Raw genomic sequence first — 27,581 nt, forward strand, 5'->3', positions numbered from 1 at the left:
CTCTGAAGAAGACGGAAGTATTACCGTCGAAACATGTCAGGTAGGAATACAAACCTGTGTCTGATATAAAAGAAAACCTATCAATCTTGAAATATTCTTGCTTGGGTGGTATCATTCTACTTGAAATGATGGTAAAATGTATTATTTTTAGTGTAAGGGTCAGAAATGCATGGCTTCACTCCCACTCGGGCTATCGGGCTGGCCCTTTAGCTCGAGTGGTTAAGGTGTTGCGCAGTGCATGGGTCTGAGCCAGGAGTCCTAGGTTCGTATCCGCTCGGACGTTACATTAGTAAAATAACATGTCACGTGTGCAATGCAATATTTGTAATGGAATCATTATGGGACACGGCTAATAGTCGAACTTAGCCATAGTTCCATAATGAATTTATTTGCATTGCACATGTGCTACACTATGCTAGCTAACGCTGTGCCAGGTATTAGCCGAGTCCCATAAAGATTCCATTACAAAACACGTTAACGTTAACGTTAGCCAAACGTTTTTTGGTTACACAATGCATTGCCAGCTAATGTGACAGGATAAGGTCCGTTTGATATGTTGTTAAACGTGTTATTTTACACCGTTTGAAAGAATGAACCCACCTTGAATTATTTGAACAGGTCTGCCATAAAAAGTTGAATGTAGGAGTAAGCAGCAGAACATTGTTTTTGTTTGAAATACTTGAGGGCTACATGCCACTGGTGTTGCACTGTCTGCACTCACTGCCATACAGAGTTGAATGTAAGAAGTAAGCAGAAGCACATTGTTTTGTTTTAAAGTTGAAGGCTACAAGCCATTTGTTCATTGGAAATGGTTGCATACTTTAATAAAGGAGATCTCACCGCTGTTTACATGCTTTTCTGATCGGCTAACACGCTAGTTATGGCCTACTTAGCTCAGCTGTTAGCTACTTATCTTAGCTCTCTAGCTGCCTCGCGGTAAGATGTCAATGTTCCTTACGCATAACATTCATGTATATTTGCTGGAAGGGGAGACGTCTCCCGCTACTGTTGATGTCCAGAGACACTGGGAAGTGTGTGTTTGTTTATTTGTTGCGTCGCGTGTAACGTTAACATGGACCCTCTGTGGCCGTGAGCGACTCTGTCAAGCTGAACGATCAGATCAGGGCAGACAGGAAGTCCGAAACCGGACATTCGTCAAATAAAACAAATTTCAAAGTAAAAGCCCATCTTGATGAAAGGGTGACAGGAGTCGTGTGTGAAGCCGTGTGTGAAGCCGTGTGTGCAGCGATTGGGACACACATGGTCCTATAGGCCAGTGCAAGCACCGGCCTAAAAATGAGATGTTGACTAGAGAGTAATTGCAACACCTTCGCTGAGATCCCATTTGTGTATATCATTTTATGTGCCATCGATAGACAGTTCTTTTTTCTGTTTGTCTTTTATAAAGTACAATTGTGTAATACTAAGGTTTTGATATTTGAAGGACCCCAGTGGAAATAAGCAGGCTTCTAGTTTGTAACTTTAAGCTGCTTTACTGGGCTATCCTTGGATCATTTTACTCTTTGATTTACATATTGTGTACTTTTCTTTACTGTATTAATGTAAATTTGTAATGCTTTTATGAATTCTTGATCCAAAATAAACCAAACCAAACCAAACCAAACCCCTTCGATTGTCGTTATTGAGTCTATTTCTGCAATAACTGCACTTTATGGCTGTTTAAACTCGACGGACGTTGACGTTACTGCTTGAGGCGGACAGGCAAGCAGGCACGTTTTGCTAGTGGCGTTCCTGATTGGCCAGTTACGATGCCAACTACGAGGCGGGTCGCTGATTGGCTCATACGCTTTGCAGTTTCTGCAGAAGCCCTCCCAGGGCTGTAGGCCACCAGACGGAAATGAAGAACGAGAATGAGAATGAGTTCACGTGACTGGCGGCTGGTTGACCAGGGTACTGTCTGGGAATCCACCCTCACCTGAAACTTCCTGCTTGGTTTGGCAACTCTGTCAAATAGCATCTTCTCACATGTTATTTGATCAAACACCAGTCATGTTTTTTTGTCTTTCTTATGTTATTGAATATGCCTGCCTGCCTGCTCCCATCGCCAATTCTTGATGAAACACTGAACAGAGAAGTTCTATTCATTGATCTGACAGCAAAGCCCATGCAATGCAAATACTCTCTGTTGGATAATGCAAGTAAACACATCAGGTTTGTCTTGTTGGAAATTGTGGGTAACACTTTATAATAACGTAAATCATTTATAAGCCTTTAGTTAATGAGGAACTAACCATTTACAAAACATGAATATACATTTGTAGGTGATTAATAAAGGTTATGTTAACATATCACAAATGTGTTGTAAGTTATCTATAAACCTTTAGTAAATGAAGTGTTCCTCACCTGTTGTAAATTATGTGTAAATAATTTACAATTAATTTACAAGGCTCTCTGCATCCCCTAATCTAAAGTGTAAACCACTCATGACACATAAATGTGTTACATACAAGGGGGTAGCTCTGTTTGTCAAAATTGAAGCCAATGCGGACGTGTCCTCTTTGCCTGCAGGGGGCGACCCACTGGTTTGTGCACTTCTGTTTAGAAGCCTCAAGTATGGCCTCAGTAAACACTTTCCTAATGTGTTTGGTCTCAATCGCTAGTTTCAGACTATGTTGATTGACAGGTCGCTTGTCCACTGATCACAGAGCGTGCCGATCACGGACCAATAGCAGGCCGTGCTCTGTGGGAAACCCCTGGACTTGTCTCGAGATCCAAGATGGCAATGGCCAAAATGCCATACGTGAGGTGTCAAAAAACAGAAGTCGACAGACCAATTGGTCGCCCCCTGCAGGCCATTCGAAATAATGCAGGTTTAAGTGCACTTCCACATTGGCTTCAATTTTGACAGAGCTACCCCCTTGTATGTAACATATTTATGTTGATAAATGCAGCTGGAACAGGTTCTTGGCTGATGCACCTACTGGGAATCCACCCTCACCTGAAACTTCCTGCTTGGTTTGGCAACTCTATCATCATCGCTTTGCCAAACATGTTCGCAGGGAGATGACATTCAAATACCTTCTGGGTCTCACTGACTGGATAAGTAACAACCGGTTGATCTGCTTTGGGAGTCGTCGTTCAACTTCAAACAGGCCACCAGGTTGGCAGGCGATGATGCATTCATGACATTCATATTCATCAGAATCAGAAAGACTTTAATGATCCCCGGGGGGAAATTGGGACAGGTTACAGCAGCTCGCACTCAGAACACACATACAGTAGCATAAACAGTAGTAAAAAGCAATAAAGTAAGCAAAAATAAGTAGAGTAAGTAGAGTAAAGTATAATAAAGTATAATAACATAGAATGTACATTACGTGTCAAATTGCAGTTATTGCACACTGGACTTATATTAAGTCAGCTTGCCCATTACATGTGGCTCAGCTAAGGCACAGTTAACCTATCGGCTGACTGAGTGTCTCCGAGGTGCTCTTTTAAGAGAGGCATTAAATAGACCAATGGCCACAGGCAGGAATGATTTCCTGTGCCTCTCCGTGTTGCATCTAGGTGGAATCAGTCTCTCACTGAACGTACTGCTGTGTGCACGCCGTGGAGTGGGTGCGAGTCATTGCTCATGATGGAGCGTAGCCTGGACAGCGTTCTCTTCTCGGACACCGCTGTCAGAGAGCCCAGCTCCAGCCCCACAATGTCCCTGGCCTTACGGATCAGTTTGTTGAGTCTGGTGGCGTCCGCTGCCTTCAGCCTGCTGCCCCAGCACACAATAGCATACAGGAAGGCACTAGCCACCACCGACTCATAGAACATCCTCAGCATGGTCCGGCAGACGTTGAAGGACCTCAGCCGTCTCAGGAAGTAGAGACGGCTTTGCCCCTTCTTGTAGAGTGCATCAGAGTTCTTAGCCCAGTCCAGTTTATTGTCAATGTACACTCCAAGGTACTTGTAATCCTCCACTATGTCAACACTGACCCCGTGGATTGAAACAGGGGTCACCGGAGCCTTGACCCTCCTCAGGTCCACCACCAGCTCCTTTGTCTTTGACACGTTGAGCTGCAGGTGGTTCTGCTCACACCATGTGACAAAGTTAGCCACCACATCCACATTCATGAAATAGATACAATTTAATTTCATATTCAATAACGCAATAATTACATACACATAATTAATGTGTATGAGTTATAGTTATGTCTTCTGGACAGACACAATAGGCAGACACTACAGACAGTTTATATGTCGTGGCATTGAGACGGCCAAGCAGATTTCTTCACCCTCTGCTCACAGTAAGGTTGAGCTCACTGATACAGACACACAGGCAGACCTGCACGTAGTTGACCTTTCCCCATCAGAGCATCTCCTTCCTCTCTGCCTACAGTATAAGAATCCATGTCAAGTTACATCTTCACTGAAGATTTTGGGCTCTGTATAACATACATCACGTGTACATTGAGAATTCAGTCCTTTGGCAATGAAGTTTGCCAAAGTATGTATGGCTTAAATACAACTTATTGATCATACTTTCCTGACTCCGGGCTTCAATTCATTTGGTTTCATATTGGCTGATAATGTTGTAGTGTACACAGCGGGATGAGGAGGGGTGAAATTCCATTCTACAAGAATTCATCGTGGAAACAATGATGATAGATGATAGACGTACTCTGGTCTTCAGCCAGGTATTTATCAATGATAGACATGTACTCTGGTCTTCAGCCAGGTATTTATCAATGATAGACATGTACTCTGGTCTTCAGTCAGGTATACCGATGATAGACATGTACTCTGGTCTTCAGCCAGGTATTTACCAATGATAGACATGTACTGTACTCTGGTCTTCAGTCAGGTATTTACCGATGATAGACATGTACTCTGGTCTTCAGTCAGGTATACCGATGATAGACGTGTACCCCGGGGACAAGACGTGCATTCTGTCAACATTGGAGTTCCTTTGTGGTCTTGCGACCCAGCACCACCTTTTCCCAGTAGTGACATTTGACCAGCCCTTATATTGGAAGGTAGCAGAGATAATCCGAGATTCACCACCAGGCAGCCGCCTTAAATCCGTTGTCCTGCTGCTAGGCAGCTTCCACACGTTTATGAATCTGCTGACACTGATGGACGGCACAGGACTTAAGGACATTCTCGGGGTAGTCTATGGTGAAAATGCTGTAGCCCATGATGACAGGAAAATCTATCTATCTATATTCAGGGCTTTTATGGTCAGGATTTATTTTTTTGTCACAAAAGCACCACAATAAGCTGTTCTCAGCATCAGAAAAATGTTGTTAGATCACTGATAAATGCAGCTCGAACAGATTCTTGGCTGACCCACATGCCCTGTACTGGGAATCCACCCTCACCTGAAACTTCCTGCTTGGTTTGGCAACTCTGTCAAATAGCACATCTTATCACATGTTATTTTATCACTTTCTTATTTCATTCATTCATTTACCTTTATTTATTCAGGAAAGGTCAGTTGAGAGCGCAAGCCCTCTTTTACAATGACGCCCTGACATAATACAAATACACAAAAACATCACAATCAACACCAAGTATCAAAAGACACAAAGCCAATACAGTACGAATAATACAGAACGAATAATACAGAATAAATAATACAGAACAGCATTTCAGATACTAAAACAGGAACACTCAACTGATACTGTATCCTCCAATAAAAGTTTAAACTGATTAAGTGAAACCAGTTGATTTAGTTTCAGTGATTTCTGCAACCTGTTCCACTTGTCTGGCGCATAAAAACTAAAAGCTAATTTCCCAAGTTCAGTATTAATGCGGGGGGTTTCAAGGGTTAGGTATTCCTGTGCACGTGTCCTATGTGAGAGTGCTTTGAGTTTTAGAAGAGATGTAAGATAAGAGGGTAACTTATTGAGTAATGCCTTATAAACAAAGAGGAGGCAGTGGTGTTCCCTTCTAACACTCAGCGAGGGCCATCCTAATTTCTGATACAGTAAACAATGATGTGTTCTGAATTTATCCCCAGTTATAAACCTTAAGGCACTGTGATAGCAGGCATCAAGTGATTTTAATGCGGAAGGGGCTGCATGCATATATAGTATTTCGCCATAATCCAGAACTGAAATGAGGGTAGACTGAACAATAGTCTTTCTATTTTCAAAAGAGAAGCATGATCTATTTCTGTAGAGGGATCCCAGTCTAGTCCTAAATTTCTTTTTGATCTCAGAAATGTGAGTTTGAAATGAAAGCTTTTCATCTAGCCAGATGCCTAAATATTTATAAGTGGCCACGCGCTCAATCTTTGCTCCATTAAGGGAGCAGATATTTATGTTCCTGAATATGACTGACTGCCTACAGAGAAGTTCTATGCATTGATCTGACAGCAAAGCCCCTGCAATGCAAATACTCTCTGTTGGATAATGCAAGTAAACACATCAGGTTTGTCTTGTTGGAAATTATTTAATATCTAAAATGTACTGGTGAAATTATGCTCACTCCAAGATAGAAGTCAGGTTAATCATTGTTGCAAGCCCAACGGATAAGACAGTGGTAATACTGTATTATTACTATCATCATAATTATCAACTATCACACACACACACACACACGCACACGCACACACACACACCCACACACACACGCACACACACACACACACACACACACACACACACACACACACACACACACACACATACACACACACACACACACACAATGAACAGAAACACGTGCAGACAAACACGTTTGTTTGAAACCAGAACCAGAACGCCAAATTTCACATTCTCTCAATGCTAGAATAGTTCTGCACTGGTTTGTGGTTTCCATAGGTATGTGGCTTCCTCATAGTACTGATGAGCAGGATTACTATAAAGGCTGATGGATGAAAGCAGTGAAGCACTCCACCTCTTCTCTGGCTTTGAACAACGAAGGGACAACAACACAATGGCGCCTAAGGCCAAGACAGGTAAGGGATATATAAGAGCTCACCTGTCAAGACGTTTACCAGATAATTGTCATTCTTTTTCAGCAATGAATGATTTGAAAATCACAATCTATTCATGCTCTTTTTTTCTACAGACAGCAGCTTTAACCTGAAAATCGAGAGTACTATTGAGAACAAATACACATATCCCTACACTGTTCCGCTAAGCAGTGGTCAGACCCTACTGGAGGCCCTGAATACATTGGCGACCAATAACCAGGATGAATTTGGGTACATTAATAAAATAGATATGCTTATAGACATGTGATGGCCATTCATTAACTATGCATATGGACTGGTGTAATTGTATTAACTTAACACATTTATTTATGTCGTTTGTGTAAGATTTGCTCTGAAATGTACTTTCATTTCTTCTTTTTGAACATGTCTTCTTACATGAACTGAGTCTTTAATAGGTTAAAGCAAAAATGCTGCTTAGATAATTTTCTAAACAGATACAATGTGTACATTTAACATATGAAATTAATAACTTTGATGTTTTCATAGTGCTTCATGTATCATAATTCATGTATGTTGAACCAATCTGCAAACACACAGCAAAGTTTTCAGACATGCAACACATCAACATGTGACAGTGTTGTGCTGTTGAAATGAACATAAGCATCATTTCAGCAGGTTTCACTCTTGTGTCTGTGTTATCTCGGCAGGTTTACACACAGTGGCAAGTCCATCCTGACAATGACTGTGAATGGGAATCGGATTCAACCAGTAGGGCCCAACATAATCTGGAACATATTCCAGCTCAACCCTGGGCAAGTCCCAATTTGTAAGTTTAAAGGTCCCTATGTTCCTTGTTTTTGTTTTATGTTTCCCCCTTCTTGTACTATTCCTGTGCTTGTATTCTTTTTGATGCTGTTTTTATTTATGTAAAGCACTCTGTGCACTCATGCTGTGAAGGGCGCTATAGAGATAAAGTTTTACTTACTTACTTACTTACTTACTTAGAGCTGCATTGGTTGAGCTAAGCCTCAGTAAGCAGACAAGGTATTTCTCTGTAACATTAGACTGAAGCCCAGTGAAAAAGACAAGTGGTACAAACCGTAACCTACCAAGCCAGTTACAGAGCTCCTTCCAAGGAGATGAACCAGTGAAAATAAGTAATTTCCATGTACAGTACATTTTGTTGCATCTACTATCATGCTGCTTCATTTGGTTTCAGCTCTCGACTACCACGTTCGTGACAAGGACACGATTTTCGTGAAGAACGCACGAACTTGAGGACCAACACTTGCCTGAGGTTCACACTGGAAACCGGAGTATGATTTTACTGCTGTGGCCATGAAAAAAAGGCTCCTTGTAATTCCTCAGACTTACCTATAACTAAATGTTATGATTAAAACATGTAACTGTTATGGAAAATCAGTAAACAAATTTAATGTGAACTGGAACTAACTGGAACACCAAGAAACAAATAAATGTGAGTGTAAAACTGCATGTGTTGATTTTTCAAGAAGACAACTCTGTCTTTCTCTCTCTCTCTCTCTCTTGCACACCCACGCACGCGCACACACACACACACACACACACACACACACACACACACACACACACACACCTACGTTTTCAATGGATTCTGTTACCATTGGGCATGTACAGTACAATATAACATACTAAAAGTCTACCAACAGGAATATTCAGGAAAGGGGTCATTTTCAAGATGGCGTCCGAGATGGCTGCCGGGAGCTTAAAAATGGCTATATCTCAATTCCTACAGTAGCCTATGCATCCTAGAAAGATGTTTTTGGTGTCTAACCATAGGTTTTAGGGCTCAAGTAATACAATTGTATCAGTGAAATTACCATCAGTTAATTATTTACTGACAAATCCAATATGGCTGCCAATTCCAGTGAATAGGGTAAAAAAAGGGTCAACAACATAACTCTGAACAAATTGATACAACACGGTTTTCAATGGATTCTGTTACCATTGGGCATGTTAAATAACATAGTAAAAGTATACCAAAAGGAAAATTCAAGAAAGGGATAATTTTCAAGATGGCATCCCAGATGGCTGCCGGGAGCTTAAAATGGCTATATCTCAAAACAACTTGTTTTTTTCCCTTTTTTTATTTGAAGGGTGGTTAGTTCAAGAAGTGTCCAGGTGTAGTCTGAAGAGGTGTGTTTTTAGTCTCCACTGGAAGATGGGCAGTGATTCAACCACTCTGACAGAAGACGGGACCACATTTCACCAGTGTGGTGCCAAGGATGAGAAGAGTCGTGACCCGGATGAGCGACATCGTATTTTCCTGTTGATAATTGATGTGAGCTGTTTTCATGGCATTGGCATGATAGCTGTTTTGACACCAGGACAGAAGACAGACCAGAGTAGACCTATAGGCACAAAATGGGGGAACTGAACATCGTAGAGAAGTGGTTGCGAGATCATCGCTTTGCCAAACATGTTCGCAGAGAGATGACATTCAAAGAACCTTCTGGGTCTCACTGACTGTATAAGTAACAAGAGGGTTCATCTGCTTTGAGAGTCGTCGTTCAACTTCAAACAGGCCACCAGGTTGGCAGAGGATGATGCATTCATGACATAGATAGAATTTCATTTCATATTCAATAAAGCAATAATTACATACACATAATTAATGTGTATGAGTTATAGTTATGTCTTATAGGCAGACACTACATACAGTTTATATGTCGTGGCATATAAACAGAGAGCATTCCATGGCCATCTTCTTGTAGACAAATGTCTTACCATACATATGGTGTCAGAGATGGCAGATGATAGTCCTGAATTCGCAGCAATGATTGAAGAGTCAGAAGAGATGTATTCTGCACTATTGAGAGGTGATATGACGTTAGAAACTGTGTTTATATCAGAGACCCTCAGTCGAATAAACAAAGAGCTGGAAAAAAGGAAGGTGGAACTGTGTGCTAGGTCCAAGACAAGTCAGTTGTGGCTGCGTTACCAAAGCATGGTAAATATATATAGAAATTTTTATTTTGTCTGAGGATAAGCCCCTTGAGATGCAGCAACTCGTTTACGAGAGGGTCCTCGAACACAATACATGAAACATTTCAGGAATACAAAACAAAGGTAACATTCAACGAAACAATTAACAAATACACACATAAATGCTCTCCCACCATCCCAAGCATCAATTAATCTATACAGACATCAATACAAACAAGGCTTTCCCACATAGTTAAGTATAGACTATATTAGGGCTATTATATATTTATATTTTTACACTGCCTCATACGTACATATCTTGGATTGAGACGGGGTATCATAATTTTCCAAACAATGGTCACTAAAACAATCAGAAATAAAAATAAAAAATAAAAATCTAATCAAATCTAACAAAGTTGAAGATGTTTCTGTAACTCTGGTAGGTTCAGTAATAAGTTGAACTAAATTAATGCTATCAAATAAGCTTTTCATGTTTGAAGAAGAGCGATCAAACCAATTTACATTGAAATCCCCTAAAATTATTAACTCAGATGGACAATGAAGGGAGCCAATTGTGGACAATATACATTTGATAGATTCAGAAGGAGCAGAAGGAGGTCTATACAAATTACCTATAACCAATTTATTATTATGATGAAAAATGATATTCACAAAAAGACACTCAAAATACTTGGGGTCAACTTGAGGAGTAACAAGATGTGACATCAGTTTAGAGGAGACATATGTTGCCACACCTCCCCCTCTACTGCCCCTATCTGCTCTAAACAAAACAAAGTCATCAATTTGAATTTCAACATCAGAAATACTACTGTTTAACCAAGTTTCAGAAATCGTAATCACATCCGGTCTATAGTGAGAAACCCAAGCTCTCAAAAGGTCTATTTTATGAAGAAGACTCCTTATGTTAAGATGAATTACTCTTAAACCTTTCACATTATTCATGTTAAGAATCAATATAACAATATAGTTGGTCAGCTGAGGGAGGAATGGGAGCAGGAGAGAGCAACACTAGAACACAACACACAAAAGCACAGGCATACAGACACACACAAAAGAACAAAAAACAAACTAACAAAAGAGGTTTACACATTAAAAGGTAGAATGCCATAAGGCATGGTCAGTCTGCATCGTCAGTCTGCATAAACTGAAAAAAGTGAAAAAGTGAGGGAGATAGGCCCTTTCCACAGCAGCCGCCCCACATCCAAAAGGCAGGACGCAACACAGGCACACCAAAACCTCAATCAGAGTTCAGTCATTCAGGTGCCCCAGTACTGGGGCCCAATCAGTGAGCCGGTTGCACCCGTGTTTACCTCGCCCTCAAGACACAAAATGGCAGATGCGGAAAAGGCCCCAAACCCCTCACTCTATGAAAAAAGAAAAGCCTAATAATAAGGGCTCCTAATAAAGCATTAGGCTATATAAATGGGGGAGGGGAGAGGGGCATAACCAGCAGCAGCAGGACAATCAATAGAACAATCAACAAAATAACTCAAACAAGCCTATATTCATGGCTTTTATGGTGAGGATTTTTATTTATTTTTTATTTTTTGTCACAAAAGCACCACAATAAGCTGTTCTCAGCATCAGAAAAATGTTGTTAGATCACTAATAAATGCAGCTCGAACAGATTATTGGCTGACCCACACGCCCTGTACTGGGAATCCACCCTCACCTGAAACTTCCTGCTTGGTTTGGCAACTCTGTCAAATAGCATCTTATCACATGTTATTTGATCACTTTCTTATGTTCCTGAATATGACTGCCTGCCTGCAGAGAAGTACTATGCATTGATCTGACAGCAAAGCCCCTGCAACGCAAATACTCTCTGTTGGATAATGCAAGTAAACACATCAGGTTTGTCTTGTTGGAAATTATTTAATATCTAAAATGTGCTGGTGAAATTATGCTCACTCTAAGATAGAAGTCAGGTTAATCATTGTTGCAAGCCCAACGGATAGGACAGTGGTTAATATTATTACTATCATCATAATTATCAACTTGATTTTAAAGGTACAATAAAACAATTTTAGGTTATGGTTCTCACCAATAAAAGAGAAACTAAACACAATATGAATCTATCATTATATGGTTCATGTCTGCTTTATATGAATTTGATGATGCAAAGCAAGGTTTGAAAGATGCCATAGAAACATTGCTAGGATAATTGCGCGCACACACACACACACACACACACACACACACACACACACACACACACACACACACACACACACACACACACACACACACACACACACACACACACACACACACACACACACACACACAATGAACAGAAACACGTGCAGACAGGGGGTCCTGGAGGGTGTGAGCAGGCCAGCTGGGAAAACACCTACACTATTAAAACGTATAACTTCCTCCAGAAGATTGATTTTCTCAAACCAGGATGTGTTTGTTTGGAACCAGAACGCCATATTTCACATTCTCTCAATGCTAGAATAGTTCTGCACTGGTTTGTGGTTTCCATAGGTATGTGGCTTCCTCATAGCACTGACGAGCAGGATTACTATAAAGGCTGATGGATGAAAGCAATGAAGCACTCCACCTCTTCTCTGGCTCTGCACAACGAAGGGACAACAACACAATGTCGACTAAGACAGGTAAGGGATATATAAGAGCTCACCTGTCAAGACGTTTACCTGATATTTAAAATTCTTTTTCAGCAATGAATGATTTGAAAATCACAATCTATTCATGCTCTGTTACAGCTAAGGACATCCTGCCGGGGATCCTGCCACCACCGATCTTCGTGATCAAGGTTAATCTGACTGTCCAGATTTCCAACCCTCCATCCTACAATGCATGGCTATGGTGGCCTGGTGGTACCCTACTGCATGCCCTGAAGGCAATTGCGGAACAGAACACTTCATTCCGGTACATTTTTACTCAATAAAATAGTTACGCTTATAGACTTGTGATAGCCAATTCATTAACCAAGCATATGGACTGGTGTAATTGTATTAACTTAAGACATGTGTTTTTGTTGTTTGAGTAAGATTTGCTCTTAAACGTACTTGTAATTGCTTCTTTTTGAACATGTCGTCTTACATGACCTGTGAGTCTTTAGTAATTAAACCAAATGCTGACGAAAATAATGTTCTAAACAGGTGCTTTCATGTATCATCATGAATGATTCATGCATGTTTCACCAATCTGCAAACACACACAGCAAAGGTTCAGACATGCAATGTGTCAACATGTGATGTGCTGTTGAACATAAGCATAATTTCAGCAGGTTTCACTCCTGTTGAGTATATGCCTCATATCGCTGTGTTGTCTCGGCAGGTTTGCAACTGCAGACGTCCCTAACCAGGGCCAACGCGTGGTGTCAGTGTGGGTGGACGGGAAAGCAGTGGGCTCAGACCTGTTTCAAACACTACTGCTCAACGCAAATGGGGATTTCAGTCCTATTGGTAAATTGAAAGCTCAGAGACAGCTGCAATGGTTGTCTATCTGTGTGTGTGTGTGTGTGTGTGTGTGTGTGTGTGTGTGTGTGTGTGTGTGTGTGTGTGTGTGTGTGTGTGTGTGTGTGTGTGTGTGTGTGTGTGTGTAGGTGTGTGTAGACTTTTTAATACTTTTTAAGGGCCCTAATGTTCCCGAAATTGGTTTATCAGCTTTTAACACTTTTCAAGACCCCGCGGATGCCCTGATCATGCTGCTTCATTTGGTTTCACAGGTCTCACGGACACCATTAGGGGTGACGACAACATCTACCTGAACCCCATGACAACCTGAGGACCAAGACAACATTTACCTGAGGTTCACACTGGAAACCCGACCCGAGTATGATTTTACTGCTTTGGCCATGAAAAAATCGCTCCTTGTAATTCCTCAGACTTATAACTAAATGTTATGATTACATGTGTTAACTGTGATGGCAAATCAGTAAACAAATTTAATGTGAACTGGAATTGGAACTGGAACACCAAGAAACAAATAAATGAGAGTGTAAAACTGCATGTTAATTTTTCAAGAAGACAACTCTGTCTTTCTCTCTCTCGCTCTCGTGCACACACGCTCACACACACGTTTTCAATGGATTCTGTTACCATTGGGCATGTACAGTACAATATAACATACTAAAAGTATACCAAAAGGATAATTCAAGAAAGGGATCATTTTCAAGATGGCGTCCGAGATGGCTGCCGGGAGCTTAAAATGGCTATATCTCAATTACTATTCATCCTAGAAAGGTGGTTTTAGTGTCGAGGTTTTAGGGCTGAATGAATATGATCGTATCAGTTAATTATTTATTGACAAATCCCAGATGGTGTCCCAAGAGTGCTGCCAATTCACTGAAACAGCTGATCAAAATTACATTACATCATTTAGCAGATGGTTTCATCCAAAACGACCTATATTTTTCCCTTTTGTTAATAGAAGGGTGGTTAGTTCAAGAAGTGTCCAGCAGGTGTAGCCCGAAGAGGTGTGTTTTTAGTCTCCACTGGAAGATGGGCAGTGATTCGACCACTCTGACAGAAGACGGGACCTCATTTCACCAGTGTGGTGCCAAGGATGAGAAGAGTCGCGACCGGGATGAGCGACTTCGTATTTTCCTGTTGATAATTGATGTGAGCTGTTTTCATGGCATGGGCATGATAGCTGTTTTGACACCAGGACAGAAGACAGACCAGAGTAAACCTATAGGCCCAAAATGGGGGAACTGAACATCGTAGAGACGTGGTTGCGATAGCAGATCATCGCTTTGCCAAACATGTTCGCAGAGAGATCACATTCAAAGAACCTTCTGAGTCTCACTGACTGGATAAGTAACAAGAGGGTTCATCTGCTTTGAGAGTCGTCATTCAACTTCAAACTTCTCCTCATTAGGACCAACACTATTCTCCATCTACATCAATAACCTACCTGAATCAATTTCTAATGCATCCATACATCTCTACGCCGATGATACCATAATCTATGCTTCTGCACCCGAGCCACTCACCGCCGTATCCATTCTTCAAGAAAATTTCTCCTCCATCCAAAAAACATTATTTGATTCCAAATTACTACTCAATGCCCTTAAAACCAAATTCATGATTTTTTCACACAAGAAACATTCAGCTAACTCAACGTAGTTGGGGGGGGGGGGGGGGGGGGGGGGCATTAGGACTATTCCCATGGCCCTTGACTGACAGGGGCCCCGGCCCTAAAAAATCTAACACTCTGGAATTTTTCGCAGTGTTAAATTATTAACCTATCATCATTAATAGAATATTGCATTCCTAATGTACTAATCAAACTTTTTATTTTCTGTTTTTTTGGCACACAAAAAATAAATCATCCATCCCCCTATACCCCTTCGATCGTCATTATTAAGTCTATTTCTGCAATAACTGCACTTTATGGCTGTTTAAACTCGACGGACGTTGACGTTACTGCTTGAGGCGGACAGGCAAGCAGGCAGCCATTATCATTTTGCTAGTGGCGTCCCTGATTGGCCAGTTACGATGCCAACTATGAGGCGGGTCGCTGATTGGCTCGTACGCTTTGCAGTTTCTGCAGAAGCCCTCCCAGGGCTGTAGGCCACCAGACGGAAATGAAGAACGAAATTAAATGTGAGTTCACGTGACCGGCGGCTGGTTGACCAGGGTACTGGGAACCCACCCTCACGGTAACACTTTATAATAAGATTCAGTCGTAAGTCATTTATAAGCCTTTAGTTAATGATGAACTAACCACAAAACATGAATATACATTTGTAGATGATTAATAAAGGTTATGTTAACATATACAAATGTGTTGTAAGTTATCTATAAACCTTTAGTAAATGAAGTGTTCCTCACCTGTTGTAAATTATGTGTAAATAATTTACAATTCCTTTACAAGGCTCTCTGCATCCCCTAATCTAAAGAGTCAAACACTCATGACACATAAATGTGTTACATACAAGGGGGTAGCTCTGTTTGTCAAAATTGAAGCCAATGTGGAAGTGCATTATTTGCCTGCAGGGGGCGACCAATTGGTTTGTGCACTTCTATTTTGAAGCCTCAAGTATGGCCTCAGTCAACACTTTCCTAATGAGTTTATGGTCTCAATCGCTAGTTTCAGACTATGTTGATTGACAGGTCGCTTGTCCACTGATCACACAGCTCGCCGATCATGGACCAATAGCAGGCCGTGCTCTGTGGGAAACCCCTGGACTCGTGTCGAGATCCAACATGGCAATGGCCAAAATGCCATACGTGAGGTGTCAAAAAACAGAAGTCGACAGACCAATTGTCGCCCCCTGCAGGCCATTCAAAATAATGCAGGTTTAAGTGCACTTCCACATTGTCTTCAATTTTGACAGAGCTACCCCCTTGTATGTAACACATTTATGTGTGATGAATGGTTTACACTTTAGATTAGGGGATGCAGAAAGCCTTGTAAATGAATTGTAAATTATTTACACATCATTTATAACAGGTGAGGAATACTTCATTCACTAGAAGTTTATAGATGACTTACAACGCATTTGTGATACGTTAACATAGCATTTATTAATCATCTACAAATGTATATTCATGTTTTGTAAGTAAGGAGTTCATAATTAACTAAAGGCTTATAAATGACTTACGACTGAATGTTATTATAAAGTGTTACCAAATTGGTAAATATCTCAAATCTACTGGTGAAATTATGTTTGTTATGGTAATTTTAGACCTTGCACAAAACAACAAACCAGGCGGCGAGTGGAGACGAGAAATGAACTTCACAAAGAAACCAGTGAAAGGTCTTTCGTGGTATTTAATATTGCAGGAGACTGAGTTCAAGTAGCCATGACATGACTGACAAGCCGTTTTCACACATGCGCTTTTTACCGGTAAATGACCGGAAAGCGGTCTAAATGCCTTCATGTGTGAAAGTTGTTTTCCGGTATAAGCGCGACCCCGTCATCACGGACATTTCACCAGTTCCTAGGTTGTCAGAAGAGCAGTATGGCTGCTTCATGTGTGGGCGTGCTCCCCCCCCCTCCCCTCTCTGCTCGCACTCTGGCCAAAGTCCTTCAGTCCAGCCCGACAGGGACACAGACAGCTCTGAGTCTTGCAAGCCGCCCAACGCTTGTTGAGAAAGCAAATGCACAAAGTGAAATGTGGAAGTATTTTGCTTACGTTGCTGACAGCGAAGGCAAGCCCCCTGGACACATCAAACGAAGCCAGTCTGTAAAAAGTGCTTCAACGCGACGCAGGTGAACGGAAAACATCGAACCAGCCAGGCTATTTCTCTCAGACAGGGATCCCTACTTCTTCAAAGATTTCAGTTCAAAGACTGGTTAGCGAATGTGAAGGATACAACATACATGTCCTCTTAAGTCAAACGAGTGTGATTTATTGTGTGACAAGCAAACTTATTTCACCATCGGAGTTTTGCCGACCCCCAAAATAAGGAGGATTCCCCATCCAAGTGCACACGTCACTCCCCACCCGCTCTGCAGTGCCCCCCCCCCCTCAAATACAGGCAATTTCGCTGCTATATTCACACATGTGAGCCCTCAGGTGTGAAGGGAAATTCCGGGAAATGGCCGATATTGATTTACAGGCAACGTTGCTGTAGGCATGTGTGAAAACGGTAACAGTTGAGTCGAGAATCAAGTCCCACATAAACAAGCGTGATCGACACATTTATAGTGGTGTACATCAGGCGTTGTCACTTTCTGTGGAAAGATGATAAGTGCCCTCTGATGTCGACATCACACACACACACACACACACACACACACACACACACACACACACACACACACACACATACACACACACACACACACACACACACACACACACAGACACACACACACACACACACACACACACACACACACACAAACACACACACACACACACACACACACACACAGAGAGACACACACACACACACACACACACACACACACACAGAGAGACACACACACACAATGAACAGAAACACGTGCAGACGGGGTCCTGGAGGTTGGTGAGATCCAGGAGTTCGGTAAGATGTGTTTGGAAATAGAACACTTCCTCATAGCACTGACGAGCAGGATTACTATAAAGGCTGATGGATGAAAGCAGTGAAGCACTCCACTCCACCTCTTCTCTGGCTCTGCACAACCAAAGGGACAACAACACAATGGCCCGTGAAATAGGTATGGGATATATAAGAGCTCACCTGTCAAGAAGTTTACCAGATATTTATAATTCTTTTTCAGCAATGAATGATTTGAAATCTATTCATGCTCTTTTTTTCTACAGACATCAGCTTTGAACTGACTATCCACAATACTCTGGAAGATCCCAGAGAGGAGTTTACCTTCACTGTTCCGTCAACCCATGGAAATACCCTACTGCAGTACCTGCAGACACTTGAGATCGACAGGCCGACTAAATTTGGGTACATTAATAAAATAAATATGCTTATAGACATGTGATGGCCATTTGTTAACCATGCATATGGACTGGTCTAATTGTATTAACTTAACACATTTGTTTATGTCGTTTGTGTAAGATTTGCTCTGAAATTTTATTTCTTCTTTTTGAACATGTCTTCTTACATGAACTGAGTCTATAATAGGTTAAAGCAAAATGCTGCTTAGATAATTGTTGAAACAGATACAATGTGTACATTTAACTTATGAAATTAATAACTTTGATGTTTTCATATACTTCATGTATCATAATTCATGTATGTTGAACCAATCTGCAAACACACAGCAAAGCTTTCAGACATGCAACACATCAACATGTGACAGTGTTGTGCTGTTGAAATGAACATAAGCATCATTTCAGCAGGTTTCACTCTTGTGGTGTCTGTGTTATCTCGCCAGGTTTACATTCAGTGCCGGTGGCATGACCATCCTGACAGTGACTGTGAAGGGGAGGCCTGTGGGACCAGTAGAGCCCAACATAGCCTGGAAGATAGTCCTGCTCAACAAGGCAAAGGGGCAAGTCCCAATCGGTAAGTTGAAACGTCAGAGACAGAGCTGCATTGGTTGAGCTAAGCCTCAGTAAGCAGACAAGAAGGTGTTTCTCTGTAACATTAGACTGAAGCCCAGTGAAAAAGACAAGTGGTACAAACCTTAACCTACCAAGCCAGTGACAGAGCTCCTTCCAAGGAGATGAACCAGTGAAAATAAGTCATTTCCATGTACAGTACATTTTGTTGCATCTACTATCATGCTGCTTCATTTGGTTTCAGATCTCAACCACAAAGTTTCTGACAAGGACAAGATTTACGTGAAGAACTTCAAGGAGGAGTAAACGTCAACTTGAGGATCAACACGGTTCACACTGGAAACCGGAGTATGATTTTACTGCTGTGGCCATGAAAAAAAGGCTCCTTGTAATTCCTCAGACTTACCTATAACTAAATGTTATGATTAAAACATGTAACTGTTATGGAAAATCAGCAAACAAATTTAATGTGAACTGGAACTAACTGGAACACACAGAAGAAACCAAGAAACAAATAAATGAGAGTGTAAAACTGGATGTGTTAATTTTTCAAGAGCGCATCTCTGTCTTTCTGTCTCTCTCTCTTGCACACACACACACACACACACACACACACACACACACACACACACACACACACACACACACACACACACACACACACACACACACACACACACACACACAGAGGAATATAGATACATTCATGAAACATCCACAATGTCATGATACAATGTGAATATATATGAGACATTTATTACATCATGGGGTTGGACAATGCACAGCGTAAAGGTAATGCATTCCTGTCTTATGTCAGCATAACTTCACATGCAAGGCGAGTCAGTGACATCGGGGAAAAGATTGACGTGTCCAATTCAATTGACTTGAAAAGCGTCTGTTAGGCTTTAACATGTAGCTTCCACAGAGCTGCAAAAAGGCTCAATTTTTATCACCGGTGTCCTTTCGAACACATGCATTTTTTTGCCCTCTGCAATAATAGTACTATACTGCTACGACTATGACGACGATCACGACGATGACGACTACTATATTACTGCTGCTGCTACTACTGCTACTAACTGTAATAATGCACTTTACTTCATATCTAGTTTACAAAGTGCTTTACAAGAAGGCGTAAAAAGAAAGAACAGTAAAACATATGAAAATGAGATAAAAAATGGGAATTATACGCATCTTATATGTATATATATTTCAAATTATCATCACATCCCAAAAACAAGAAAGCAGCCTTTTCAGGCAAAGTAAACTACAGTAGTCAACCAAAAATATTCTTCTCTGTGTTGTAAATAGAGGTGGGAGGGGAGGGGAGCACCACCACACACAAACAAACAGTTCCTTTCTATCTTCAAATAGTGTTTATGCATTCAGTTTTCACTCAGAAATTCCCAAGGGCCGTTTCATCACATTTTTCCTTGTAGGAAGTTGGAATTTTGGACCCCCCCCCCCCCCACTGCCCCATCAATGTAATCAAGTCATTTAGCTAAGTCTAGCAGATTTTAAGTAGAAGATGGGTAAAATAAGGAAAAATAGCACAGGGCCCGAACTACCATGCAGGGCCTAAAGTTTCTCTGTTTTGTTTGTTTGTTTTAAAGTTAGGTTTTGGGCATTTTGCTTGTATGATATAGGCCAGTGGACAGACAGGAGCGGTGGGGAGAGAGAGAGGGGATGACAGGATATGATATAGGCCAGTGGACAGACAGGAGCGGTGGGGAGAGAGAGAGGGGATGACAGGATATGATATAGGCCAGTGGACAGACAGGAGCTGTGGGGAGAGAGAGAGGGGATGACAGGATATGATATAGGCCAGTGGACAGACAGGAGCGGTGGGGAGAGAGAGAGGGGATGACAGGAGCTTGTATGATATAGGCCAGTGGACAGACAGGAGCGGTGGGGAGAGAGAGAGGGGATGACAGGATGCAGCAAAGGACCACGGGTTTATACAGAACGTGAATGTGGATGATTTGAGCATGTGTAGCATTCAGGCCCGTAGCCACCATTGTGGATACCGAGGTCATGACCTCGGTATTCTTTCCGACCAAAAATAACTTGATATTCGTGCGGCAAAGATATTACAACGCCAAAATTACGATGGAGTGACTCCTCTTCTCAATAGACGATCTTTGGTCGACGCGGTGCATAATTTGTGGGACGGCCAGTACTAATGCTTGCTTCGGGTGATGGAGTGAGTGGTCAAGTCATCATAGACGATCTTCGGCAGTATTTTGTCAGCAGTGACTGTGCAGCCAGCGTGTGTCGGAGGAAGGAATATACAGCGACCTGAGGTAACATAATAGTGTGGGCTGCTTGCTTGCTTCTTGTAACTGTGTCTTAGAATTAGTAATAGGCATTGCCTGTGCATGATGAAAGTAACGTTAAAATGAATGAATGAAGCCTAGCAGTGTGCGGTGGGCGGGAGGGCGGCTACTAGGCCTACTGCTAACGCTAGTTAATTCAAACATTCATTTCAATGGTAGACCGTCGTTCATTCATTTTAACGTTACTTTCAAGTTTCATGCAAGCACAGCCTGTGCTTGCATGAAAGTAACAGCCTGTGCTTGCATGAAAGTAACAGCCTGTGCTTGCATGAAAGTAACGTTAAAATGAATGAATGAAGCCTTAGCCTAGCAGTGTGGTGGGCGGGAGGGCAGCTACTACTGCTAACTAACGCTAGTTAATTCAAACATTCATTTCAATAGTAGACCGTCAATGACATGTTTTACTTTCAATTCAGTGTGTACTGTAAATGGTTGAAATTCATCTTGAAATGAGGTCCCCTCTTTTTTCATTGCTAGATTATCCTAGCAGAGGCTGGTATTCACACATGAATATCAATTGACCGTGGATGTGTTTGCTTTCTTCACTAACACAGATAGACCATGAAAAGATTCCATCAAACATGAGAGGCTATCTGGACTTGCAATGATACATGTGCATAGAAGAAGAGCTCTGGATCCTGAAAAAGTTCTCAAGCGCTGGGATGCCTCTGGACACAGAAGAATAGCATTGGTGTTCAATGAAAAGGCAGGTTGCATCTATGTTGGATAATCTTTAAAACATTAAGGCCATTCATGTGTTTATAATGGATGTTCTCTATCGTTATCGGGGTTTACCCTCCAATACAGAGATATGAATATATCTTGTATGGGAAGCTGATTACAAATGGAATCAGGTGACGTGAATAATTACTTTAAGACAATCCACCTGTGGACGTGGTTACACCCAAGCCTATAAAGCCCCTGTTAACCACGCCTACTTCGACTTTTTCGATTTCACTGGAGCAGCGTGACGTGTGGTCGCTCTGTCTGAGACAATCAAAAATCTTATCTATTATATTCTGACTCTCTCGTAAACAGCCTTGCCTCTTACCTTCGGTGGTGGGAGAGAGGACGATTGCCTCTCGTGGCGGCTGTTGTCGGGGTGAGCACAAACTTCTCAGCGCTGACATATTGTCTCCAGGTTTCTGGAGGCTTCCATGTCTTGGGGCGCTAGGTGACGGTCTTGTTTCTCGGCTCCGTAACTGGACAGTGAGAGCAGGTCCGCGAGTGTGTTGTCCGTCTCCTATATAACGCTAAACACAACTTCCTCGGCGCTGACATATTGTCTCCAGGTTTCTGGAGGCTTCCGTGTCCTGCGGCGCTTGGTCCTCTCTCGGCTCCCTAATCAGGACAACGAGAGCAGGTCCGCGGGTTCGTTGTCAGCTTTCTCTCTATCTCTCTCTCTCTCTCTGGCCGCGGCTTCTGTCTGGCGAACAATTAGCCCGGGCAGTAACAACGGTACACAAAAACACACCAAAACACACAGACTGGAGCTAAAACTTTTAGAGCTCTTCCGTGTTGTTAGTCTCGCGAGGGCGGGGCCTATCGCGAGGTTTGGTGGACTGTGCATGTGTGTCAAGTTGGCAGCAAGCGCAGTTACACTGGCTTAGCACTTCCTCTCTTCTTTCAAAATAAAATCATTAAAAGGAAAGGAAGCTATGGCATCTATGAGCCATGTCTGTGTGGTGTGTGGAGTGCAGCTGCCCACTGAAGATGGGCATGATGTGTGTGTGCGTTGTCTGGGAGAGGAACATGCCTCTGAAGCAGTTGCTAATCCCTCCTCCTGTATGGATTGTTTCATTTTGCCAGCACGATCCCTGGAGGCTCGGCTTTGTGTGTTTGGGGGTAAGCGCAGGCGGGTTGCTGTAGCACAGTCTGCTCCGCCCCAGCAGGTTAAGCACCGTAAAGCGGGGGGGAGTGGGGGTGGTTCCTCAGGGGATCCCCGCCCCTTTCCCTTACTTAGGACATTTTTACCAGATGACAGCATCAGGATTGAGGCTGGTGATCAGGAGGATGTCGAGGAGGATGTCGACATAGAGGGGTTATCAGATGAGGGGGGCCTCATTGAGGGGTCCGTTGCAGAGGGCGAACAGACCAGTGAACGCAAGCGATTCCAGGGTCTGATGGTCAGGGCTTCCCAAGCTTTGGGACTGGAGTCCGCCGCGGGCCAAGCCCCTCCTCCCTCGCGCTTCGATGATGAGGACGCGCCAGGTCCGGAGGTGCCATTTGAGGTGCCTCTCCTCCCGGAAGTGGAGAACCTAATGCAGGCTGGGTTTGCAACACCCATGGCTGCACTCTCCTTTACCTCTACCAACAGGCGGCTGTCTGCCATGCAGGATAGGGGTAAGGTGGGCTGTGGCCCATTGCCTCAGCTGGACCAAGCCATATCAGCTCTTTTGTTCCCGGCCAGCCCAGTGCTGGGGCCGGCTACTCCAACGGGGGACTGTAAGATGCTCGATGCCGCACTGGCTAAGGTGCATAGGCCGGTAGCAGTTCAGGCACGGTTGGCCAATACGGGGTCCATACTAGCATTGTATCAGAGAAAGCTGGTCCGCGAGCTGAGCACCGGGTTCGATGCTCATCTCAATGCTGAGATACAACTGGTTTCATCAGTCTTGTCACAGCTGATGAAAGAGCAGGTGTCGACTGCCGGTAAGGGTGTGTCGGCACTCTGGGTTGCAAGGCGCCAACTGTGGCTGTCCCGGTCCAAGTTGCGATCAGAGGACCAGAGAGCCCTCTTGCGGCTGCCGGTTGCGCCATCAGCCATGTTTGGTCCTGGTGCCACTGCTTTGTTGCAGCAGGGCCAGGAGGCCCGTCGTTGTGCTAAGGAGGTTTCCGATGCACTGACCCCCAGGTGGTCCAGACAGTCGGGGGGCAGGAGGAAGGAAGCCCCCGCACAGACACAGAGGTCGGGCTGGGGCCCAAATGACCTGAGGGCCACTCTGGATGCGCGCCGTGGGCACGGCAACGCAGTCAGGAGGCCGGTCAGGGGCAAGCAAGGCAGAGGCGGCAGTAAGCCTAGGCCTCCGCCTTCTTCCTGACGCCAGTTTACGTCCAGCCTGCCTCCAGCAAGCCCGGGTGGGTCTTGTGGCTTGGAGGTCACTGCAGGCGAGCCCCTGGGTGGTTTCGACCATGACCCAGGGGTATCGTATTCAGTTTGCTCGTCGGCCTCCGACCTCGAGGACCCCAACGGTTGTCACGGTGGTGGGCGCGGAGCACAAGGCAGTGCTCCAGGCCGAGGTTTCTACCCTGTTGGAGAAGGGAGCCATCAGGGAGGTGCCTCAGGGCAACAAACAGGCTGGATTTTACTCCCGGTATTTCCTCATCCCCAAGAAGGATGGGAGACTACGCCCCATTTTAGATCTAAGGGGTCTCAACAGACATCTCAGGCGTCTGCCGTGCAAGATGCTGACCATCCCGAGGGTGCGACAGTCCATCTGCAGAGGGGACTGGTTTGTCACCATAGACCTAAAGGATGCCTACTTCCAGATTCCGATCTGGGAAGGGCATTGGCGGTTCCTCAGGTTCGCGTTCGACGGCAAGGAGTACGAGTTTCGGGTCCTGCCGTTCGGAATCTCCTTGGCTCCCCGCACCTTTACCAGGTGCATGGACGCCGTTTTGTCGCCTCTGCGACGGAAGGGGATACGAATCCTGAACTATCTAGACGACTGGCTCCTGTGCGCACGCTCAGAAGTTCAGTGTCGGGCTCATCTGTCCATCCTCTTGGAGCACGTGCAGCAGCTTGGCCTGCGGCTCAATCCGGGGAAGTGCAGGCTGGAGCCTTCACAGAAGACGCAGTTCCTGGGCCTAGTGGTGGATTCCCAGGCTGCGCTGTTGTCACTGACACAGGAGAGGCAGCTATCCCTCAGGGCTTGCCTCTCCCAATTCAGGCTGGGGGCCGGAGTCACATGGAGGCTGTGTCTCCGCCTCTTGGGCCTGATGGCGTCTTCGGTCCAAGCTGTCCCGTTGGCCCTCCTACACATGCGGCCGGTACAAAGGTGCCTCCTGGGTCTGGGCTTGAGCCCCAGGAGTCACCTAAGTTCCACTGTGCTCGTCACCAGGCGGTTGCGGGCGGCCCTCCATTGGTGGGAGGACGACGGGAATCTCAGCAGGGGGAGTGTGCTCGGCCCAGTGACACATCGTCAACTGGTGTTGACAGATGCTTCACTGACGGGCTGGGGTGCTGTGTTCAGAGGAAACGGTGCCAGCGGTCGCTGGAGCAAGCCTCACACCACCCAGCACATCAACATGCTAGAGCTGACAGCGGTCCATCTGGCCCTTCGGCATTTTTTGCCATTCCTGCAAGGCCAACACGTGTTGGTGAAGACAGACAGTGTGGCAGCGGCTGCTTACATCAACAGGCAAGGGGGGTTGGTTTCCCCTCGCCTTTGCGAGCTGGCACGGCGGCTTTGGCTTTGGGCATACCCCAGGGTTCTCTCCCTGAGGGCAGTCCATGTGCCAGGGCTGGACAATTGGGCGGCAGATCAGCTGTCCAGGGGGGGTCCGGACCCAGGGGGGTGGCGGCTGCACCCCCAGGTGGTCGCGGAGATTTGGCTCCGCTATGGACGGGCAGAGGTCGACCTGTTTGCATCACAGGAATCCACCCACTGTCCCCTGTTCTTCTCGCTAGGGAAGGACAATCCTCCCCTCGGAGTGGATGCCTTGGCTCACCCTTGGCCACGCGTCCTGCTGTACGCTTTCCCCCCATTTGTTCTCCTCCCGGCCCTCCTACAGAGGGTACGGTTGGAGGTGATGAGGCTGGTCATGGTGGCCCCGTGTTGGCCACACATGACCTGGTTCTCGGATATCCCGCCACTGCTGGACGGGACCCCATGGGAGCTTCCAGTGCGGCGGGACTTGCTGTCCCAGGCACAAGGTGCTCTGGTTCATCCCTTTCCCCAGGGGCTCAAGCTCTGGGCGTGGCCCCTGAGGGGACCGAACTATTAGCTATGGGGCTGTCTCCTTCGGTGGTCAGTACACTGCAAGAGGCTCGGGCACCATCGACGAGAGCACTCTATGCTTTCAGATGGAGGGCCTTTGCGGCCTGGTGCAGGGTGCACCAGATTGACCCGCTTACATCCTCTGCCCCAGCCGTTCTGCAGTTCCTACAAGGGCTTTTGGATGCCGGGAAGTCGCCGTCCACCCTCAGGGGTATGGTGGCGGCAATCAAGGCAGCTCGAGTTGGGAAGTATCGGTTGTCTGAGGAGGTAGACAAGCTGATATCCCAGTTCCTCAAGGGCGCTAGGAGACGCGTCGGCCTACGCAGTAGGCCGTCTCTCCCACCATGGGATTTGCAGCTGGTTCTAGGGGCTCTGGAGGAACCTCCATTTGAGCCCTTGGAGTCAGTGGACCTAAAGTGGTTGTCCTTCAAATCGGCCCTTCTGTTGGCGCTGGCCACGGCCAAGAGGGTGGGGGAGCTCCATGCTCTCTCAGGGCATGAAGGCCTGTGCAGATTTTTGCCTGAAGAGGCAGGGGTAGTCCTGCGACCAAACCCTGCATTCCTTCCTAAGGTCTTGTCCATCCCTCAGCCGAGCCAGGCCATAGAACTCCGGTCCCTCTACTCTGCTCCGACAGAGGAAGGGGAGCGCAGGCACTCGCTGGTTTGCCCGGTCAGGACACTGAGAGTGTATCTGGAACGGACACAGGGCCATAGGCAGACTGACCAGTTGTTCGTCTGTTTCAGGCCAGACCGCCTGGGGCAGCCGCTGTCTAAGGCCCGTCTTTCCCACTGGATTGTGGAAGCTATCCAGCAGGCATATGTGGGGGCTGGGATGCCCTTCCCTTCGGGGGTGCGGGCACACTCGACCCGGGGCATGGCTACGTCCTGGGCGGCGTGGCGCGGTGCGTCTCTCGGTGAGATCTGCGAGGCGGCCACCTGGTCGGCCCCTTCCACATTTGCTCGATTCTACCAATTCAATGTGGCTGCAGGCACGTCGTTCAGTGAACGAGTGCTTGGCGGAGCCCGGCGGTAGTGACTTATGGTTTTGGTTCCCTGTCAGTCAGCCCAGTGTGGGCTGGTCTGAGTGGCCTCACCTCCCCCCTAGTTGAGCCTTTGCGACTTGCGGGGCCAACTCGCCCTCGGTAGCGTCTGGCGCCAGGGCTCGAACCGGCAGCATCCTGCGTCTGGCGGAGCTGGCCGACTTTGGGGGGGGTTTGTACATAGTGTACATTTGTATATACTGTAGTTGTTGATGCACTTGTTGATTTTGTAGAGCACTCTTGGTGGTGGTGACGTCTCATTCGAAGCTCCCACGATTCAGCCTCCTGGGGGAGCTGGTGCTGCTCTATCCCTCACGGTGTGTCTTACAGCACTTCCCATACAAGATATATTCATATCTCTGTATTGGAGGGTAAACCCCGATAACGATAGAGAACGTAAGGTTACATGATGTAACCATGGTTCTCTGAGTAGAGGGGTTTACCCTCCAGCAG

General features: G+C 44.9%; 4 protein-coding genes and 1 long non-coding RNA gene across 6 annotated transcripts; 4 read left to right on the forward strand and 1 right to left on the reverse strand.

Annotated features, from left to right (window-relative positions):
- Positions 1-6,774: 6,774 nt before the first annotated feature.
- LOC310785376 (uncharacterized protein) lies at positions 6,775-8,387 on the forward strand. Its single transcript, XM_083646429.1, has 4 exons — positions 6,775-6,916; positions 7,030-7,165; positions 7,603-7,721; positions 8,115-8,387. The coding sequence occupies exons 1-4, from the start codon at positions 6,829-6,831 to the stop codon at positions 8,171-8,173; spliced, it is 402 nt and encodes a 133-aa protein (XP_083502555.1). The 5' UTR covers positions 6,775-6,828; the 3' UTR covers positions 8,174-8,387.
- LOC310785381 lies at positions 8,115-14,961 on the reverse strand. Its single transcript, XR_014553166.1, has 2 exons — positions 13,739-14,961; positions 8,115-8,269 (listed from the first exon to the last, which is right to left on the reverse strand). It is a non-coding gene; the product is annotated as an uncharacterized lncRNA (long non-coding RNA).
- Positions 12,351-19,304, forward strand: LOC310785374 (uncharacterized protein). Of its 2 annotated transcripts, XM_083646427.1 has the most exons (5): positions 12,351-12,501; positions 12,610-12,775; positions 13,187-13,314; positions 13,578-13,659; positions 19,142-19,304. In XM_083646427.1, exons 1-4 carry the CDS (start codon positions 12,420-12,422, stop codon positions 13,634-13,636), a joined length of 435 nt encoding a protein of 144 aa, XP_083502553.1. In that variant the 5' UTR covers positions 12,351-12,419; the 3' UTR covers positions 13,637-13,659; positions 19,142-19,304. The 2 variants fall into 2 exon arrangements, with proteins under 2 accessions (XP_083502553.1, XP_083502552.1); XM_083646426.1 differs by lacking the exon at positions 19,142-19,304 and having other exon boundaries at positions 13,578-13,858.
- On the forward strand, positions 17,800-19,194 carry LOC310785375 (uncharacterized protein). Its single transcript, XM_083646428.1, has 4 exons — positions 17,800-18,008; positions 18,115-18,253; positions 18,687-18,817; positions 19,058-19,194. Exons 1-4 carry the CDS (start codon positions 17,921-17,923, stop codon positions 19,117-19,119), a joined length of 420 nt encoding a protein of 139 aa, XP_083502554.1. The 5' UTR covers positions 17,800-17,920; the 3' UTR covers positions 19,120-19,194.
- Positions 19,305-26,098: 6,794 nt separating the features above from the next.
- Positions 26,099-27,121, forward strand: LOC310785081 (integrase/recombinase xerD homolog; the record flags this gene model as incomplete). Its single annotated transcript, XM_083646070.1, has 1 exon — positions 26,099-27,121. The coding sequence occupies one exon, from the start codon at positions 26,099-26,101 to the stop codon at positions 27,119-27,121; it is 1,023 nt and encodes a 340-aa protein (XP_083502196.1).
- Between the last annotated feature and the right edge of the window lie 460 nt (positions 27,122-27,581).

This window comes from Poromitra crassiceps (assembly GCF_964638095.1).
Source record: "Poromitra crassiceps genome assembly, chromosome: 11".
NCBI classification, from domain to species: Eukaryota; Metazoa; Chordata; class Actinopteri; order Beryciformes; family Melamphaidae; genus Poromitra; species Poromitra crassiceps.

Excerpts from the sequence above, each read along its gene's own strand:
- LOC310785374 (XM_083646427.1), top strand. The coding sequence starts at position 12,420 with ATGGATGAAAGCAATGAAGCACTCCACCTCTTCTCTGGCTCTGCACAA. Across the intron at positions 12,502-12,609 it reads CACAATGTCGACTAAGACAG|CTAAGGACATCCTGCCGGGG; the intron begins GTAAGGGATATA and ends GCTCTGTTACAG. Across the intron at positions 12,776-13,186 it reads GAACAGAACACTTCATTCCG|GTTTGCAACTGCAGACGTCC; the intron begins GTACATTTTTAC and ends TTGTCTCGGCAG.
- LOC310785375 (XM_083646428.1), top strand. The coding sequence starts at position 17,921 with ATGGATGAAAGCAGTGAAGCACTCCACTCCACCTCTTCTCTGGCTCTG. Across the intron at positions 18,009-18,114 it reads CACAATGGCCCGTGAAATAG|ACATCAGCTTTGAACTGACT; the intron begins GTATGGGATATA and ends TTTTTTCTACAG. Across the intron at positions 18,818-19,057 it reads AAAGGGGCAAGTCCCAATCG|ATCTCAACCACAAAGTTTCT; the intron begins GTAAGTTGAAAC and ends ATTTGGTTTCAG.
- LOC310785376 (XM_083646429.1), top strand. The coding sequence starts at position 6,829 with ATGGATGAAAGCAGTGAAGCACTCCACCTCTTCTCTGGCTTTGAACAA. Across the intron at positions 6,917-7,029 it reads GGCGCCTAAGGCCAAGACAG|ACAGCAGCTTTAACCTGAAA; the intron begins GTAAGGGATATA and ends TTTTTTCTACAG. Across the intron at positions 7,722-8,114 it reads CCCTGGGCAAGTCCCAATTT|CTCTCGACTACCACGTTCGT; the intron begins GTAAGTTTAAAG and ends ATTTGGTTTCAG.